Below are 21375 nucleotides of genomic sequence, written 5' to 3' on the forward strand. Positions count from 1 at the left end.
GTACACCAAGAACTGGTATCTTATATCTTACTAGCAAGCAGTGTCTCCAGGATACATTACTTGCAATAAGTTGATTACCTATCAGTGGCCGTGATTTACTACGTTAAAAAACGGTTTGACTGGCACCACTGACTGCATTGGACCGTTTGCCCTCTTCTGTGTATACCACCATCACCCCCTTCACCCATCCATCAGTTTTAATTTATTTAAATTATAGTGCTCCACTTGTAGAATTTGCCGATTAAAAGAGGTACATTTTAGATTTCATTAAATGAAATTGAAGTGACAGAAACAGATAACTGCTACTGTAGGTTAAGCCATCTTGTTCCTCATCCGGTTATACCTACAGACACTGTATGTCCTCCTTTGGTTAATAGCATTTCTAATCCACCTAAACCTATTTCAATTGTTTCAAGATTTTAGGATCTTGAGCAGGACTGCCCCCATTTTTAGATTTCTATTTTAGTAGCAGTGGATACAGGATGGGATGCAGCACGGCTTCCAGAGATTTCACATACGTCAGAGTGCCGATAGAAAGTCACACTACAGGAAGCATACTGGGTGTGTGCGTGTGCGTATAAATTGCCCACTGGAGAACTGGTACCATGAAACCACGAAGAAAAACGTTCCCTGTATTAGTTACTGTGACAGAGTGGAGAAAGACAGTAGAGAACTGCCCAGTGCACATTGGGTTAATGCTTGTTCGGCAGTTTGCAGGAAGTGCAATGCAGCTTAAAAGGGCAGACAGATGGGGAAGGTGCTGTTGCAGCAGCGAGAAAAAGACCTGTGAGGGAACTCAAAGGAGAGCCAGCTCACCTACCAGTGAAGGAGGAAAAAGGGCAGTGCTTTATAGTCTGCTACGGAAGAGAGGACTGGAAGCTGAAACAGAGCCACCAAGAGATTGGACCAAGCTGACACATGGCATTTTCTTATGTTGGTGTACAAAGTTTGGTTGCAAGAACCATGTAACCCTCGCCAAACAGGGCAATATACGGCTGTTCTGGGTCCGTGAAGACCCAGGGAAAGGGAGGACTGATCCGTGGGCTGTTGTAGCAAGACAAATAAAATGCTCACTATTTAAGTTCAACTTTCTACCGCACAAGTTATTTTGGGGTCCCTGAGCTAATGAAAACTTACCAAGTGCAGTTTTTGATTATGTAACTGAGGCATTTACCACTTCTGCTTCACAATTTAAGCCTTAGTTCTTCATTATGTGATTTGACAATCGTAAATTTGGCAATTTATGACATCATACCACTTTAAAACCAAGTTATTTGCAATTAGAGTGCAGCTTGCTTGCTGTGCCTCTTAATGTACATGGAAGCCATTTGGTTACTGACACCTTCACTGCTAACCTGTGTCCCAATTATTTAAAAATATCAGCTCACAAGCGAGGAAAACAATTACCCAATAAATCCTGTCTCCATAAAAGTGGGCTGTGCCCGTGCACATTGAACTGCAGCGATGCACTCACCTGAGTGTGACCAATTGCTATATGGTTTCCCTGGAGCGGCACCTGACCATCCTTCTCTTTGCTATGACGACTGCTGTGCTTGCTGCGTTGGAGTTGCTGTCTTAACTTAGCAATCTGCAGAAACAAAGGCAAAAACACAGCTGAGAAAAACCACATGTAGTACGGAAACGGCTTGTGTGCAGAAGCAGGTCACATGTAATAACGCTATACCGAAAGTATTAAATTCTTTGGAAGCCTACTCTGTGCAAGAACATAACCCCAACCCAAAGGGTTCACCCAAGCAAATAAACATGTGTAATATAATATATGTTAAAATCAGAGATGATCCCTCCCCCAACACCCCCATATTTAGGGTCCGAAACAGTCACATTACATTTTCTTTCTAAGTCACCAAAATACTTTGCAGTACAGTACAATGGGATTAACCCTTTCAGGCACTGGAATTTGCTGCCTCCAACATTGTGATAACTAAGAAATAAAACCAAGCAAATACATGTTATCAGGTGCTCATAAAAGAGGAATAGCTCAAAGACAATAGCAAGGGGAAAGTGTGTAGGGCAGGGCAGGGGTGGGACACTCCAGTCCTCAAGGGCCACCATCAGGTTAGGTTAAGGATATCCCTGCATCAGCACAGGGAAGACGGCCATCTGTGCCGAAGCAGGGATAAGTTTCACACCTGACCTGTTGGTGGCCGTTGAGGTAGGGTGACCATATTTGTCCCAATGTCATGCATGCACACAAGCAGCCGGCTAATGCCGATCTCGCATGCGCAGCCAACGGAATGCGAAAAAACGAGACATCTAGTCACACTACCTTGAGGACTGGAGTTGCCCACCCGTGTGTATTGAGCTGCATGTTACAGATATACAGTATCCAGAGGCTAAACACCACTCATTTGAAAAAGTAAATGTTTTGAGGTCTTTGAGTGAGCTTTGGGAGAAGTCTCGTACATTACCTAAAACAAGCAAGATCATATATATTTTTCTACAACCAAAGGAGCTGATAAATATTCCTTTTGCTTTTAAGAAAATCAACAGGAGCAGCAACCAATAGGTTTCATCAAAACATCTTGCCGCTTCAAAAAGCAGCGTTACAAGTCATATTTCATATTAACTTTCATTTCATGGGTTTGCATGCATCAGTTCCTTAATTCAAGGAGTCCAAACAGTAATTAATCATGGAATAGTGGTCATTGTTTAACATACTTTTTCATAAACCGTAATTCAAGTTAATTTATACACTAAATTCTCTGGTTCTAAAGGCTCAATTTAGGGTCACATCCATTTTTAATAACTGAATATTTTCATACAGATATGTAAGCGAATAGGCGTGAGACCCACAAAAAAAAAAAAAAACCCATACAGCAAATAAAAATACAACTTGTGGGTACATTTTTATGTCTCAGATCTGCAACCTGGGGCCTCATGCAGAGAGCAGCGAATTTTAAAATTGGAGAGTTTAATAAAAAGTAGCTTTTTTGGAGAGTTTTATTCTCCATATGCAGAAATGTGCGAATTCTGCAATGTTTGTCATTAATGCGTGTGGCGAGTTAGAATTGGAGAGATGCGCGCTGTAGAAATGTTTAAAAAAAATCGCGCATTTTTTTTCCCTTTCCTATAGGCGGCGAGCTCCATGTAATTGCCAACTTTTCTTGGCGAGGCAAATACTAGCAAATCGCGCCATTTTCTTGGCGCGAACAGCCGCTAGATGCCGTTCGCTGCTCTCTGCATTAGGAGAGTTTTAAAACTGGCGAGATGTAGGCTCTCGCCAGCCGCGCGGCGAGATTTTGAAAACGAAAAAAAAATGGCGCTTTTTTCTAAACTCGCCATTTTCGGCTGTTTTTAGCGCGATTTTCGCCGGAAAATGCCGAGATTGTTCATAGCGCTGCTCTCTGCATGAGGCCCCTGGTCTTTTACCAACCATAACGTTGTCTGGTTATAACCAGGTACTGTAACAGCATCACATTGCACAGCCAGTAACCAAACTTGCACTGATGAGACCCAAAGAGATCCAGCTGTCTGAGTAGGTTTACTGGCTATGCACTTGTTTAACCCAGGCTGTGCTGAAAAGCTGTGTAATACGGCAGGTATAAGCTTCTAGGTATCCATGTTAAAATGGATAAGAAGTGCGACTCACTGTGCTCATTTGCATGTCTTTCTAGCTGGCTGCAGTGGACGCATTGCTTGACACACTTTTGGAAATACTATATGTTACAAAGAAAAACATAAGATGGCCATATGATGAAGTAGGCAGAAAGTTATTTTAGCTAGACTCAATGAATATTTATGGGAGAGGGATTTACTACAGTATTTTCTAATCCAACAGACTCCTGTGAGCTGTAAAGAGCAATGACATGTTAAGAAAGATTGTGTACTTCGCTAGGTAGCAAAGTGAACTACCAAGACATGTTTGCCCTTATCTGGTAGATTTGCATTAGTAAAGCCACTGTTTAAGCTTGTGGTTACCATGTAAAAAATATATATAAATATAATATGGACAGAAGGGGGTTGTGATGGTAGGGGTAGATTTGGCTACTCTTAAATAAAGGTTAAGCGCACTATTACCCCTACTCGTCAATGATATGGTGTATTTATGTACAGTTTATTTGCATCTATATATGTTATTCTTAAAGTATGTAAAACAGTAACGAATAGCTCTGTTCAAGAAGGACCCGCAGGGGTTAACCCTTGCAAAAAGGAGCTGTAATCACAGCGTTTGGTATTGTAGGCCTGGCCACTGATGGAATTAGGCACATTGTTGAGGAACCAGGAAGTGGTAGACCATGTACTGAGCGGATTTGTTCTGCAAGAAAGCTGTAGCCCTGTGACGATATCTGTATTGTATGACTGTGGAGGTGAATTGTGTGGGCATGGTCTGTATCCGCCTACATCCTGTGGACTATGTTATGGATAGGAATGATGATATTTGGGCATGCCATTTTTGGCTTCCTGGCCCACCTTCAACCCCAGTAATCTTATAAACCAGGTCTGGGGCAGTGTGCAGAGACCAGGACTATTGTTCCCACCTAAACTCAGCTCCTTGATTGGGACAGGGGTATAAACACTCCTTCTCCCTAGCTTCAACTGAGTCATTCTAGACCTGACAGCCTTTGGGAATGCTGTGTGAAGGGAAGCGAGGAGACCCAGAGCAGGAGCCCGCAGCTCTACTGCATGCTCCAGCCTGTGTGTGCAGCTTCAGCCTGACCTGTTTGGAGCTCAGCAACAGCTGGGGAAATTTTAAACTGCTAGCTATTGGAGCGTAAGGCAGTGCTGCCCATACTACCGAGGACAGCGGTGCAGGTTGGGAACGTGTATCGTGACAAGCTTCCGGACGGAGGTCCCCACACCTAGGACTTTAGGTCATTCGCAGGGCAGGGGGGGGGGGGTGTTATGCACTGGAAGATGGTGGAAACTTTATCCAATCAAATGTCACTTGTTAAACGCTGCAGTGCTGTCTAGTGTACTGATCCCTGGTGTAATTCTTCTGGTGTCCCATTGCAGGAGTGATAAAGTATTACTATGTACTGTGGGGGGGGGGGGGAAACCCACGTTAAATGTACACTAATAATGGCAGGACTTCAATGGTACAAATATTTGCAGTCCCAAAACCTAGCTATAAAAAAAAAAAAAAAATAAAATCGACAAATTAACAAACAAAAAAAGGGTCAACGTAGTTGTAATGCACTGCTTACAGCAATGCTTATGGCAGCGTCCAGATGTGCATTGGTAATCTTGCCAACTAAGAACAATAACAACAACTAGGTTAGCAGGAGTGTGTGCAGAGTTACTAGAGAAGTGTAAATCTATAATGGTAAGCATTGTATGGTTATTTGCCAGCTGTGATTGTATTGAAAACAAGTGCATTTTCCCCAACTGGTGTTACGCAAGACTTTATTAGTAACCCTGATCTCAAATAAATTTGCACAAAAGCATAACAGCTACAGTACATAAATATATAAAAATACTAAAGTCGTACATCAGGGTACATATACAAAGCATATAAACCCACCTCACATGAAACAGGTAAGTGGCAAAAACTAATGTGTTGGCATTTTATATCCTTAATACGATGAGCAAATGCAGTCTTAATTTAGGCAAGAATGCCAACAAATACTGTAAGAATGCACTGCATTTATATAGATTTGTAAAAATATGGTCCTTAGGAAAGGGTTTGTTGGCCTTACGGCATAGCGCTAGCGAGGACGGACTCAGCAGCTAAGCTCCAGAGTGGCCCCACTCTGCAAAACGAGATTGCCGTGGTAAAAAAAATAAAACCGCGATTCACCGCGCAGTCCAGAGTAGCAAACTGGCCATGGCGGCTAAAGGGGGGAGAAAGAAGAAGAAAAGAAAAAAGTATTTCAAAATGGCACCTGAATGGGAGAGTCGCTAGGCAGGGAGACCGAGGAGCCGCAGGAGGCAGCTCTTACAGAGACAGGCTGTGCGTACGTTGCTTTGGCCAAAGCAGTTGCAAAAGAGCTAATGCCTGCATTAAATAAGAAGTTTGACTCCCTGCAAAATTCCCTGAAGATTTTAAAGAGAAGCTTACCCTGCGAAATGCAAGATTGGGAGAGGTGGAGACCAGAGTGGGAGACCTGAAAGATGATCTGGGAGAAATTCAGTCCGGAGTCCAGGATCTAAAAAAGAAAAACTACGCCTTGGAGGAAAAGCTAGATCTTGAAAATAGATCCAGAAGAAGCAATATAAGAATGATTGGAATTCCAGAGTCTGTAAAACTATCAGCGCATGGATTTCTGCTACAAATGGCTTAGCGAGACTCTGGGGTTACTTTCGGATCTGGCTACCAAAGTGGAAAGCATACAGACTTCGACCGAAAGGAAAGAAAAGAGGGAAAAAACAAAACAAAAAAAAAAAGACTTCTGTGAACATACCTGGATGCAGGAGGAATTACATACAAGGGATGCAAGATATTAATTTTCCAGGATTATCCAGTGGCAGTATAACAAAAAGGAAAGTTTAAGCATTGCAGTTCCTTGTTTCAACAAAACAAGAGATTTACACTGGGATATCTAGCTACTCTCCGACTCTTCATGGCAAAATGGAGTAAAAATCTTCATGGGAGGTGGGAAAGGCTGAAAAGTACATTCTTGATCACCACAAAGACATTCAGGAGAGGCGTGCTGAGCGGGACCAGAGGCGTACGCAGGATCGTTATTCCCCAACTGTAGAAAGAAACCGCAGTGAGAGCGGTGCGGAGCTGATCGTAGCAGAAGATACTTGGCTTATGTATCAAGACTTAATTATATGACTTATAAAGAGAACATACGGGTGGTTGACATTTCCAACTGTTTCTTCTTGGTTGAGACTCCATATAGATTTTAACCGTACAATTATGTTTGTTCTTGAATATTTGTAGGGGTAAAAATGCAAGGAGACCTAATTTTAGCATCTCGCCATCATTCTAACTGTAAATAGTTATGACAGAAGTTCAGAAGTAGGCCGAGGCCAGCGCAGTGTATTGTGCAGCAAGTAAAAGGGGGGCTGAAGGGAGCTCAAGATCGTAAAGCTAGATAGATGTACTTATGGGAAAAAGGAAAGTCAATAAAAAGATGTGTTTTTTGGGTTAAGTGTGTGTTGTCTGTGTTATATGTTCTTTCATGTCACTTTCATCAGTTCATTGATAAGTTTTCTGAACTGTGTTAAGGGAAACGATAGAGGTATAGTTTATTTCAGATATAGCATGGTGATTAGAAATACATTTTAAAATCAGTGGTTAGAAGTTTCGCTCCACTGGTTATTTCATTTCAATTTAAATCTGTCATATGAAGTCATCTCTACTAGAGGAGACGCAGAGGGTAGGGTGGTACAATGCCTTGTCAAGATACATAGAGAAATTCAAAATCTATAATTTTTATGGACCAAACAAATATGACCAACATTTTGTACAAGCTCTGACCAGCACGAAACTTACTGCAAAGGATAGTAAATTAATAGTACAAAGGAACTTTAACTGAGTAATGGATCAGTTTATGGATAAATCCCATGAGACTCAAGGGATAAAGGCTATAACGGTCTCAAAGGGGGTGCACAGGTGTTTAAGGCTATTTTGGGTCTGGAAGTTTGTTGGCGAATGTTTAACCCCCTGGAAAGAGAATACACTTTCACACCCACAGCTCATTCTCCAGAATTGATGATATCTTTGCCAATAGTCAGATAATGGGATTGTTTGGTTGCGTCTGACTTCTGGAATAAGATCTTGCAGTACATACAAAAAGTCACTGGGGCAATTACAATAAAAGAACCATTAACCTTACTGTTTGGAAATATAGAAAAGTTGGAAAGAGGGAAATGTAGGGAAAAATGTCCCAAGGCTAGCAGAGAATGTGTTGCTTGTGCAGCAGGAAACAGTGATGCTAAAATGGATTAAGCCCAGGTCTCCCACAATGGACACCTTAAAAAGGACAATCTGAATACATTGATGCTGCTGGACAAGTTGGCAGTAGAGACAAAAACTTAAGCAGAGACTTTTTTTTACAAAATGGGAAACGTTTATTGATACTATGGTAGAAAGGGGGGGGAGATAGGCAGCACTCTGACACAATGACCCAGCAAGGTTGCAGGGTGCACGGAACAGGAAGGGACCCTAATATCCTTCAGAAGTACTAACAATCCAAAAAATAGTACCAGCACTCTGTCTCACAGCTACAGATATAAGCGAATACCAGTGTAGGGAAAATGAATAATTTAATGACACTAATAATAAACTGAAAATATAGCAACAATAGCCAATACGCCAATGCAAGAATAAATATCACCATAGAGGAAATGAAAATATAGGGGGTAGAGGGGAAAGAAGGAGAAGGGGAAAAAAACACAGAAGAAAAGCAAAAAATCACAAAAATGGAAAAAGGAAAGCAAACTAGGGGGGGCGACGTTTCGAGGGGTGACCTCTTCATCTGGCCCATTCCCCCTGGTCCCAAAGGGTCCCAGAGGTACTTCCCTAAGCCTTCCCTCCCCACTGTCAAATGATCCCACACTCAGCCAATGATATAAATCTAAAGTCTAAAGAGGGCAAATCACATAAGCAGATATCAAATATCAACCACTGAATGTAGATACAAGAATATTGTGAAAGACACAGAACATATGCAGATATCAGATATCAATCAGTGAACAAGTATAAGCAAAGAATGTAGATACAAGAATATTGTGAAAGACACAGAACATATGCAGATATCAGATATCAGATATCAATCAGTGAACAAGTATAAGCAAACCCTCTTCCTGGTGCCTTGTCGAGTTCTTGGGGAACTAGTCAGATAATGGGATTGTTTGGTTGCGTCTGACTTCTGGAAGAAGATCTTGCAGTACATACAAAAAGTCACTGGGGCAATTACAATAAAAGAACCATTAGCCTTACTGTTTGGAAATGTAGAAAAGTTGGAAAGAGGGAAATGTAGGGAAAAATGTCCCAAGGCTAGCAGAGAATGTGTTGCTTGCAGCAGGAAACAGTGATGGTAAAATGGATTAAGCCCAGGTCTCCCACAATGGACACCTTAAAAAGGACAATCTGAATACATTGATGCTGCTGGACAAGTTGGCAGTAGAGACAAAAACTTAAGCAGAGACTTTTTTTTACAAAATGGGAAACGTTTATTGATACCATGTCACAAGATAGGAATTCAATTACACAGACATTCGAACACACCTCTTGAGGCCTCCCCAGACTAATTGTGGAAGGCCATAGATAACGCCATCCTTGAGGAAATATGATAAAACAGGATAGATTGTGCGAGATGGCAATTGGATCACTTCATACCAAGTTATGATGATTGAATGATTGGAAAGTGTATGGTGATCGCTGTAACTTAATTTTAGAAAATGTTGATGCTCGTCTTATTTGGTACATGAATAGTTTGTGAATTATCGTCATGTTCACCCAGTAAGTCATTTAAATCTTGTATATAACAAGTATTCCTAAAGGTGGAATCTCCCTCTTTCTCCCCATTAACTTCAATATCTCCCCTAGTATCAAGATTCTCATTGATAAGGAACCCTCTTCACAATTCAATAATGTAGTGTTGATCTATTTAGCCCTGTCACCATCATCTATTGGTATGACTTGTCTCTGAAAAGAAAGACTTTTAGCGTTAGTTTGTGGACAAATTTCTGAACGTCAATAGCTGTATTGAACTAATCAAAATCCAATATTGTAGCCCTTTACTCAATAGAGATGTTTCTGAAAACGAATTTTACCAGAAATGTTAACGTTTGCATGGTCATTTAAGATTGTTTCTTCCTCTTCATTGGCACCCGGCTTCCATCTCTTTCCTCTCCTGGTTCTTTGATTTTTTTTTTTTGAAAGAGGGAAGTTTTTTGTTGTTGCCGTTTTGAGAATTTTTGATTTTTTGAAGAGGTATCTTGGTAAGATCTATATCCCCCTGTCGTAGTACCTTCTTGTCTTGTAGATTCTGGAGGGACATAAGAATGATACCCTGACCGATCTGTTTGGGAAAATGAAAGTGTGGGACAAATTCTCCACATCAGAGATGTCTGAATCCCCACTAGACTGTTCATTACTTCTTGTTTTCAGCATAGATTTACGTGGTGTTGATCTGAATGTATTTTCTCTTCCTGGGCTTTTTTGGGGACTCTGATATGAACGATCTCTATTAGGAAGAACCATCTGCCAATTGTAGATCTGCTTTTTTTCCTAGTCAATGCGATCTCTATCGTATTTACTTTGCGTTTTAGCCATAATTTCCTTCTCAATTTTGTCAATGGTAGTAGATAATGTTAAATCAACATTCTTTAAGCCTTCCAGCCTTTGGAACTGTTGTAACCGATTGTAATTCTTTCACGTGTCTCCAAAACCTTCCTTCCATTTTTTTGTTCTACAATTAACTACATTAATTTGAAAGAACAATGGTCTAAAGTTGCGATCCATTGTTGCTCAAAAATTGGATCTTGAAACCATTGTGGGAGCTTTAATTCGTAGTCCCCTTGGAATTCTTTTAGATAAATTTTCCAGGGTAACTATGTCCCACCAAGCTCTTGTATTCTGAATTAACAACTTTTCTAACCTCTGAAAGTGTGTCTTTTAAAATCTGAAATATCCTTTGAATCAATGTCAACAAAATGTTCAAAGACCTGCAACGCTCTTTTTCCTTGAAGAATCGTCAAAACAGTTAAAAGCATACATAGCCGGTCCATCCTGCAAAAGATCAGTTTCTTCTATATCCGACATTAATACAAATACTTGTGAAAAATTAATCCAATAGACAAAACTGATTAGTAATCAAAACAATGAACTTATTTCCCATCCACACCCAAAAGCTATGGAATTAGGGACACGAACACCTGCTCCCTTGAAAATATGAAACTTTATTATAGATGAATTCCTTCTTCCATGAGCAGACCCAACATATGCAATGAACAGTTCAAAGTAGGAAGATAATGGGTGCTCCAATAGTTCCGGAACATAATATAAATCGTCAATAAATGAATCATACGAGTATAACTCTTGCATTGAGTGGGTATAATGATAAGCTCTCATGAAGGGAACAGTAAAAAAAAAAAAAAAAAAAATGATACATCACCTTCCTGTTACCTCATTGGAGAAAAAAAAAAAAAAAAAAAGAAAACCATGAGAACACCACTGAGCGGGGGCGTGCGCGGGCGTACATGCTTGCCCACGGTGAAGTCATGCACCCGATTTTGGCACGAAACTTTGATTGAAAAGATCTTTCCTCAGTTATGTAAAGAGAGTCCCTGATGCACAGCACCATACTCCTTGATAAAGCACTTTTGTGCGAAACGTGTAGGAGGTCCTACACCTCCTCTGGGTGTTTATTATTCAGTAAAAATTTTCATTTTTATATCACCTGGCTCCCTGGGCAGTGCGCTGCTTTTTCGTTGATACTTTGGCTTTAAACTGCATAATGAAGCTAGTAAGTGTTCCAAAATGTCTTTAGAATGCAAAGCGCTTCATATAAGGAAAAATAAAATATATTATTTTTTTTAACTCATCCCTTAAGCTAAACCTTATTTATCTTATGCAGCCTTTCATATAGTCCATTTAACCAGCTTGAACATATGAAAAATAAAGTTATACAAGAATGATTATGGCCCATATTTACCAAGTGGTGCTATAGTAAATATGGACCTCAATAATTGGGTTCACAAATAGGACCTAATGTTCTTATCACCTGGATGCCACAAAAAAGGAGCTTCAATAGAACCTAATTTCTGTAAATATCAAGCATTAGGTTAGTTGTCCATTCAAACGCATGTTCTCATCAGATTCACTATAATAACGTAATATGCAAAAAGAACACTGGGGCCCCAGCAATGTGTACAGGCTCAAAGAGCCTAGACAAGCACTCATCAATCAAAATGATTCATGGTAATGAACACATTACAGACAGAAGCAGTTGTAAGGAGAATTGGGGTATCACACTTAAAATACCTCTTTGAGTTGATCTGCACTACCCCAAGATGCAGAGCGCTGATGGCCGCTCCTCTTCTCTGTGCCTTCTTCTCCCCAGCAGTTAGGTGTCTGAAGTAAAGACAGGTTGAAAGTTACTCCCCCACGGTAATTATTACCAACCACATTTGACGTAAAAATACCTCAATATACTTTATGAATGCTTATTTTGCAGGAATGATCAATGACACTTCTGACATGCACAGACAGCCCTTATAAATTAGATAAGATTTACAATTTATTAACTGGCCTTGACCACACCAACAAGTGCAGGGGACATCAAAATATGGCTTTGCAATATATAATAGACTACAACATTAACGTAGCCCTAGATCAGTGGTCTCCAAACTTTTCAGTACGAGGGACACCGTTTATTCTACACATTGTCGCGGGCCAAAAGGAAATGTTTTAAAATATATAAATTTATGTATTTAATAAATGAATGAATAAATTTTATTTGGCTCTTTTTGGGGTAATCAGCATGATATGATTCAGAACAAAAGAGAAATGTGACAATTACAAAGAAAGGATGCCGTGCTTACACTGGGAAATAAAATATACAGTATATATTTTTTGCTCATATATCAAGTTGCTGCGGACCAGATAAAATCTTGTGGTGGGCTGGACGTGGCTCCCGGGCTGTAGTTTGGAGACCCCTGCCCTAGATGAAATGCTAATGTATCCATTCAGCAAACTGGGAAAAAAGGAAACTTGTAAGGAGGTAGCATACATGAGAACAGGTTTTATAGTTGGTCTCATTTTGCTTGTCAAATTCTGTGTGTAGAGCTGAATTTTGGATGCACCTTTTTCTTTTTCCCTTTTGAGGTTTTCCAAGAGAAAGTAGAAAATGGGATTTCCTAAGACAACCAAACTACAGAAGGGTCCCGACTTGCATTGCTTTTTAACCCTTACATTGCTGAACGTCGGCAACGACAATAGGCCATTAAGGCAAATTGATAAACAATCAGATACTGTACATTTTAATACTAGCCAATGTTCATAGTGATATTCTCTCAATGTAAAAACAATACAAATGAGTAATATGCACCTTTTATCCTGCATCTCTGTTAAACCCACAACTATAGATACATTTAACACCATTCTTAGTACTAGCACAGCAAAACGTATGTATCTTTTCTATGGCCGAAAAATAGGAAATCGTAGCAAATACACACTGCTTATACTGTACATATAAAAATTGTGCGCTCTCAGATCAGACATGGCTCCAAACAAACCCTCAGCAAAGGCACTCCTTAAAGCTGCAGTTCAGTCAATATCCTGCATGTGCGTTTTTTTTTAATAAATCAGTTCTGTAGTAAGAAAAAATACTTTTAGCATTTTCTGTTTTTAAAAAAACAACTTTTAAAGACCAATTTTTTTGTATTCTATTTTAACAGCCATTTGCTAAGGCACTGCCCCTTCATGTCCTGTCACAAGCCCTGGCACACCCCTTTGTCAGCCCTGCCCTCCCTCTAGCACATGTCAGTGCAGAATTGCTCATGAATATTCATGAGCTTCCACTGACAGACAAGCAGAATATAAACAGATCCCTTCACTAATTACGTCACCAAATTTCGACCTATCAATACATGGAGAACGAATTGACCTGCAGCTATGCAGTTCTTTAGGTAATTAGAGATTGCACACATAAAACTATTGAAGTAAAAAAAATAAAAAGACTGAACTGCAGCTTTAAATGATCGAGGGGAAACGTGCTGGGAATCTGACAGTATGCCGCGCACCAGAACAGGTGAAACAGTTGTCAAAACATCTAACACTTATGGTTCTTAATGTGGAAGGTCTACAAGTAATGGCTTACAAATTTTAACTGTTAATTTGCTTTTAATGAAAAATAAACCACCACTTTTGGAATAACTGGATACGTCTTCTTCACCACTGCTACCTCTGCTTGCAACACATTCCAGGCCTCCACAGCAGTAAAGAGATTACACTGTTCAGGTGGTATGTATGGCAATCATACGCAAAGCAAAATATTTGGGCGTTTAGGTTTGTTTTTTAAAATTAAGACATCCATTAGGGCCTCTTAAAGGGGGGCTGTTTGTTGGTTATATATTGACCTAGTCTCTACCCCACCCTGTCACTGTTAGTGGCCCAATATAGATAAGGAGGGAGGGAAAGCGCGAGTCTTTGTGCAACTCGTGATCAGCACAAGTGATCACACACAAAAAAATATGGAGGTGCTGGAGGAAAATCAAGTCTCCCACAGCTCCGTGTTTACAAACTTTAATACTTATGGGTGATATAGATATAAAAACAAGCCATCACCCAGCTTTAACCCCTTAAACAGGCCATGTTATGAACTGTCCCTGTACTGAGCAGGATTTGTTTTGCCAAGGTTATGCAAGGATACTGTGCTCACTGTTCAGATCATTACTTGCTTGACCAAACGGCAAAGATTTATAGAGTTTTCACATATTGTAATGGAAAATACCATTGTCTCAACTGATAAAGAGAAAGAGACACACACACACTATATAAAATATACACCAATTCTACATAAGACATTTCTATTCAGATCACAGGTCTTCAGATACCAAAAAAAATTTTAAAAAATTTAAAAAAAGGGGGGATGCATCCATATGCAGTTATTAGGCTTTGTAAATGTCCTTCACCAACTTTTAAAATATCACCACGATATATTTCACCTGCTATCAGTATGCTGGTGCATGCAAAATATTTGATTCCTCGCTCTGTGATAAATACATACCTGTACATACGCTTTCAGGAAAAAAAAAGTTAATACAAATTGGCAGCTAATAAATTCCGACAAAAGTTTAAAGCAGTTCCTCCCACCAGCGCCCCCCCCCCCCCCCCCGACGCCCCTCGTGATGTTCAACAAATATACTGGCTTTGCAGAGATCGAAATCTTCCACTGTGCCTAAAAAAAAAAAAAAATATTAAAATTAAAAAAAAAAAAAAGGAAGGAAAGTTTTGAACAATGAATTTTGCCCGTGCTCACATCTGTATGTGAAACTGGACCCTAGAGGTGAAGATAATTCAGAAGCTTAAGAACTTGAAGTATGGAAAGATGTATGCTGGGTATTACCCAAAGAGACCAATATGGTACTCTATTGCATTCCAAAGTTAAGAGGCCAAGACCAAAAAGTAAGATGAAAATCAGAAAACTTTTTGCAACCTGAAGAGGCTTGCAACCGCAGTGCCTGGGTGATCATTGTGGAGGCCTTCATCCAGCAGTGTAACACGGGTGGATGATTAAATCCACCCTGGATCAAAAATTCTGAAATGCCAAGTAGTCATTACCTTGTAACAATGGTACAAAGAAAATATTTGTAGGGATAGGCTATAAACCACCAAATATCTGTACGATTGAGAAGGCATCAAAACAAGGCTATAGTTGCATAACCGATTATTTTAATTCTCCAGACAGACTGGGACCAATGAAACTAGTCTTACAACTAAACAGGTTTTGGGGGGGGGAGATGAAAGAATTACATGACCCAAATTGAGGAATCAATCAGGAGATTGGTAGGATTAAAAAATAAAATAAAAAAAATAGGTAATGCCCAACAATGTAGACGTAGAAGTAATAACAAATATTCAAGGCAGGAACCACTTGGGAAACTGTTATAATGGTCTCATTTACAAAATATATATTTTTTATATTTTTTAATCAAAAACCATATGGGTTCAGATACTTCAGTTTATACCCTTGGGTAATAAATGTAAAAGAAACCAGTGTGACTAAATAAAAATAAAAAGGGTGGGGGAGGAAATGGAAATGAAGAGGCGGACATTTAGATTCTTAAAAATCAGAAGGGATGGAGACATCAGAACTATAAGGAACGCAAGAAGTTACAAAAGGGTAATCAGATTATCACAAATTGAAAATGAAAGGAGGATTGCAATAGAAATTAAGATCAACCCTAAAAAGTTATTAAAGTACCCTAACAAAGATTAGTAAAGAAAATATAGGACCCTTTTAGTGTGAGATGGTTAGGCAGATTGGAGAGAAGGAAAAGACAAACATTAAATACATTATTTGCCTTTGTATTTACCAGGGAGGAATCCATCCCAAAATGTTGCAAAAAACGATAAAGCCACAACCTCTATTATGAACAAGCAATTGGTGAACCAAGGAAGTACATAGGTGGCTTGATAAAATTAAAGTAAATAAAACACCTGACCTTGATGGCAAGTTCCAAGTTCATCAATAGCGACAATTATATTTCATATTCAGAACTCCATTTTCAGCAACAGGGGAATTACAGACCTGTAAGCCAGGCATCAATAGTGGGGAAGTTACTTGAAGGTTTAGTACGAGATAATATTCAGGAATACCCAATAACAAAGTTATTAGTAATAGTCAGCATGGATTGATGAAGGATAAGTCGTGCCAAACTAATATTATTAGTTTCTTTGAGGGGGCAAGTAGGAATTTAGAGCATGGTAATGAAGTTGATGTGGTCTACTTGGATTTTGCAAAGGCTTTTGACACGGACACACACAGTTAGTATACAAAAGAAAGCAATTTGGACTTGGTAAAAATATTTTGATTGAAGACTAGTTGAAGAATAGGTAGTTGCCATAAATGAAACCTTTTCAGGTTAGTCTAAGGTTAAGTGGAGTAGTACCTCAAGAATCGGACAATACAAATAACATGGAGGTCACCCCGTAAGGTTGGAGGAAACATACATACATACATACATACATACAGCACCAGCAACAATGGAAAGTGTTTGTTTGTTTTACAGTAAGGGTAGCTAAAAAAGTTTTGCATTCATTACCCATGGAGACTGATGGCAGATACAATAGACATACTGTATATTAAAAAAAAAGTTGGACATATTTAGAAAGGAAAGGTATGCAGGGATATATCAGACAAATAAACATGGGAAATCTGATTACCATTATTGGAGTCGGGAAGAAAATATTTTTTTCGCTTCTCAGACATTAAATGTGTCAATGGGGTTGTTTGCCTTCCTCTGAATCAAAATACTGTAAATCCAAATGTAGGAACTGTCATCTGAATGTAACATGTTGAACCTCTTTTTCAACTTCATCTACTACTTAACTATGTAATAAGGTTGTGTCAAAGCAAGGTCATGGTGAGGATGCTAGATTTAAATTGAAACAGAACTGTCATCCCCAAGAAAATAAAAACCACTGCTGTTTTAAGGTCTCAGCAAAGAATACTGATTGTAAAGTGTAATACTTTATCATTCAAAACACTCTAGGTTTCTATGTAGGACACATTAGAACGGACCCCCCCTCAAAGCCAGATGGACTCAACACTTTGCTGGATCAATTAGGAGTGAAGGGGTTAACAAAAAGTTTACATTTTTGCCTTTTCTTTAACCCTTATATAGATGAACCTGGTAAAATACAGTACATTTCAACATGGTTTCCTCAGGATGTACAGTGTCAATTTTGACATTCATTTAAATGTTCAGTCCCAACCTGTGTTGAAATAGCTCCCCTAAATCCCAAGTGCAGCATAGCAGAACCATCAATTCTAACAGCCTACTGTATAAAAATAAATAAAATGTGATGATATTCAGGAGCGACTTGTTGCCATTTTTAATATGGATTAATTTCTCAGTGCGTAGGATATTTGTGTCATGTCATATTGTAGTCCAAACATACATTAGTCCTACAAAGATGCCAGATGTCCCAATTTCAGAATCTAGGGCAAACCACATTGTACAGAAGGAATTCTCTACTACAGTAGTGACTTTATAGCCAAGGACAAGCACATTGCTGGTTCTTCCTGCTCTATTTTAAGTAATTATGGAAAGGGGCACGGAATAGGCCCAGGGTTTAGTCAGCACAAGACTCCAGTCATTCATCCTCTATATATCAATGATGCATTACCAAATAAGTATTGTTAGTGCTCCATTCGTAAATAGCCTATGACAGTATTGTAGTAACAGCACATCAACTCAGCTTACAAACCACTACTGGCATCACAGGGGAAAAAAGGTGGACTTTTAACATTGATGAGGAAAGGGAGAAACCAAATAAGATTGAGGACACAAATTTGAAGAGGAAACACACCATTTCCCAGCATTGAATATGTGGTACACATTTTACAATATGGGAAAGCTCATTGCATGCCTACAGAAAATAAAAAGCTACATCCATACACAACATGTATGGAATCCTACTGCAAGGGAAAATGTTAATGCAATACATTGAAATAATTCAGGCGTACGCGTGCCATAGTGTTCCTGTGTGGGAGATTGCTTGGACACCACAAATCTGCACCATATTCATTGTAGCCGCAGAGAATGAAATGGCTGTTGTCTAAACAGTGATGCTGTCGAGTAGTCAAATGAAGCACTTTAACACATTCAAAATATTCTAATCTATACTCCATCATAAAAACGCATACATGTCAAACTTTCACATTTAAACCCACCCTCCTTAGACCCTGCAGACAATGCTATGATATAGATAGATATATATTTTTTTTTTTAACACCCGAATGTTCATACGAAGGTTCTTTCCCAACAATCTCTACTTAAGTGTGATCCAATGTCTCAGCAGCAAAATGAGGCCAAAAATATATGCCGTTTTGGTGCCATTTTGCAAAATCTATTTAATGTTACATTCTTATAATGACCCCAAAACATCTTGGCACAGTTCCTGGATTGATTTCAAAGTTACAAAACATCTTGTGAATTTTCTTAGCCCAGCTATTGACTTTTAGGTCAAGGCTTTCAAACTCAGCACTACCAGAGATAAAATAATCTACTTGGATTTCCTTTGCTGCTCATTTATTACATTGAATCCTTCAGGGTTTCCATTCAAATTATTTATGTAGCCTTCTGTGGCAGAGTTGAATAGGAAGGACACTGATGAAATCTGCTGTATATGGTATGTGGCTGAAAGCAGTCTGGTCAGAGCAAATGTCTCCGTTATGCTACATGACAAAACCCATTTCTAAAAATCAGGTTATTCACCAAGGTACAGAATGAATTGCCATGGTTTAATGAATAATCACTTATAAATGCATTATAAAGGATCACTCCTAAAGAAGATGCCCTACTTCACATAATTAAATTGCATTTAAGCCTAGAAAAACTAAGGTATACTTGTAGCTCACAAAAGCAGGTCTTCAGTCCTGTAACCTCGTTAATATTTTATATGATTTGTACACACACCACACACTTTAGATAAAGGGTATCAAAACACCAAATAAAAATCATTGCTATTAGTACTGTACACCATAATCCCAAATTAAGCTGTACATTTAAAAAAAAAAAAAAAAAAAAAAAAAAAAAGGGGGGGGGGGGGCAAGAACAGAGCACCCAATACAATTAGCAAAAGTAGGAGATGTGGTTGTAGCATCAGAGTCGATTTAACCATAAGAAGCCATTTGAAATTGGGTAGTGGTCACCCATGGTACAAACAAGAGAAATGACCATGGCCACTCTTCATGCCGTGTATATATATATATATATATATATATATATATATATATATATATATATATATATATATATATATATATATATATATATATATATATATATATATATATATATATATATATATATATATATATATATATATATAGAACCTTGTTTTCTGAGCAGCTAGTTTGTTTCTCACAGATATGAGAGTATTATTTTTATGGCATCAGAAAGGAAACACACGGCATGTAATGGTGCACTCTCTGGCAAGAGTTGGCCATCTGCGGCACAGTGCTTGGCAGGGGGTAAGGCTCATCAGGATTAACACAGCAGGAGTGCCTGCTTCTTAATGGGACTCCCACTGTGTGAATCCTACCGGGCTACATCAGTCTAAGAGACGCGCAGTAAGTAGACTGAATCAGGGTATGCGGATAATGGAGGAGTGAGTGGCGCTATGTACAGTATTTGGCTTGTATTATCTTCACTGTGATGTGATCCTCCTACCACTTGAGCACATACATACACATGCAACAGTCTAAAGTGATGGGAACTGTATATTGCCACACACGTGTAGTGGGTATAGTGCTTTATGAGAATAATATCTTTAGCACTGTACACTTCGCAAACAAGTAGAGTGTGAGACTCATCACCATTAGACTGCGCTTATAGTGCCGGAAACACGATATCGCCCGAAAACAAATGCGTCGCCGCCACGTGCGTTTCTCGTAAGCGCGACGGAGAAAAAGCGACGGGATTTTTTTAAGCCGGCAATATCTGATTTTTCAGCGGCTGTCGCCTCATGTGACAGCCCCTGAACCAATCAATGGCCTGGTCGCCCACGACGCTGCCGCAAAGCGAAATACAACTTTCGCTAGCGGCGACGTCGCGGGCACTATACGCTCAGCCTTAGGCTTACTACTAGATACACTAGTATTATAGCAGTTTCCCATGACGCACAAGATGACTCTGATTTGTCTTAACTAATATTGTTTAATGAGGGCCTGGGGGTTTGATTGCACTGGGCAACAAACAACCATATAGACTCAGTGGCTGACTTGCTTAGAGAAATTGTGAATGGCAGATAGGAGGCGACGGCAGATCCAGGGCAGCGAAGGAGAGGGTGGTTGCTATAGGGAGGGTGGGGGGAGAGGGAGGCCAAGAGCAGGGTGCAGACAGGTTGGGGGGAGGTATGTAGAGATCACAAAGTTGTGTTGCCAGAGCATCAAGAATTACATTGAACTCTCCCTACTTTGGACACCCCCCACTAATACCATATACACATAATAAAAAGGTCATGCAAAACATAACTGTGGTAATACTAAAGGCACCAAGTAATGCAAAATTGAAAAGAAAATTGTGTTTCTAGAAAATCTAAATTAAATACAAAATGTCCAGGATTGCAGAAGTTGGGAACCTACAGTTTGCCAGTATATTTGAATGGTAAATTGCCCTTTCAACTGCTGCCTACTTAGGTTGAAAGAAGTTTCCAAAAGCCTTGCCCAGAAATAGCTTCAGGGGAGACTGCATGTTTTTATGATGACACTTTAGGAAACAACTATGGAATTAATGCTCCACCAAGAGTCACCCAGCACCGATCATTTTCTTTAGCAAGAACAAATACAGAAAGAAACCGGCATTATAATTACCTCGACAACCTAGGGTTCTCCGTCTGCTGCATTTGTGCAATTTTAATCACTGTGAAAAGAGCATGTGCAGTAAAGTACGTGTCAATGGCACAGAATACACACGTTCCAGACATCAAATTACTTTTTAGAACAGAAAAGTAGATGTTCTGATGTGTCAAAACTAGGAAATCAGTAGTATCAAACATAGCTCTTCCCCATCTGCCAATAGCTGTAAGTCACCTGACCAGTAGACGTGCATGAATTAGGCCCGTTCTATATGGTGCCTGCGCGCGCGGCATTTATATAGCTGGCTGACGTTAGTCAGCCTTTCTATAAATGGCGTTGCGCGCGCACGGCAAAGAGTGGAACCGATCGACGGGGGGGGGGGAGGGAGAGGAGAGAGGGATGAAAAGAAAGAATTTGCGCCGCTACCGCC

General features: G+C 39.5%; 1 protein-coding gene across 1 annotated transcript in view; it reads right to left on the reverse strand.

Annotated features, from left to right (window-relative positions):
• Positions 1-1369: 1369 nt before the first annotated feature.
• GLCCI1 (glucocorticoid induced 1) overlaps positions 1370-21375 on the reverse strand; it is a 44146-nt gene continuing 24140 nt past the window's right edge. Inside the window, exons 3-4 of the mRNA XM_075587269.1 lie at positions 11900-11989; positions 1370-1588 (exon numbers count right to left, since the gene is read on the reverse strand). Coding sequence (XP_075443384.1) covers positions 1385-1588; positions 11900-11989 — 294 coding nt within the window. The 3' untranslated portion in view covers positions 1370-1384. The remainder of the gene's footprint in view (positions 1589-11899; positions 11990-21375) is intronic.

This window comes from Ascaphus truei, chromosome 2 (genome assembly GCF_040206685.1).
Source record: "Ascaphus truei isolate aAscTru1 chromosome 2, aAscTru1.hap1, whole genome shotgun sequence".
NCBI lineage: Eukaryota > Metazoa > Chordata > Amphibia > Anura > Ascaphidae > Ascaphus > Ascaphus truei.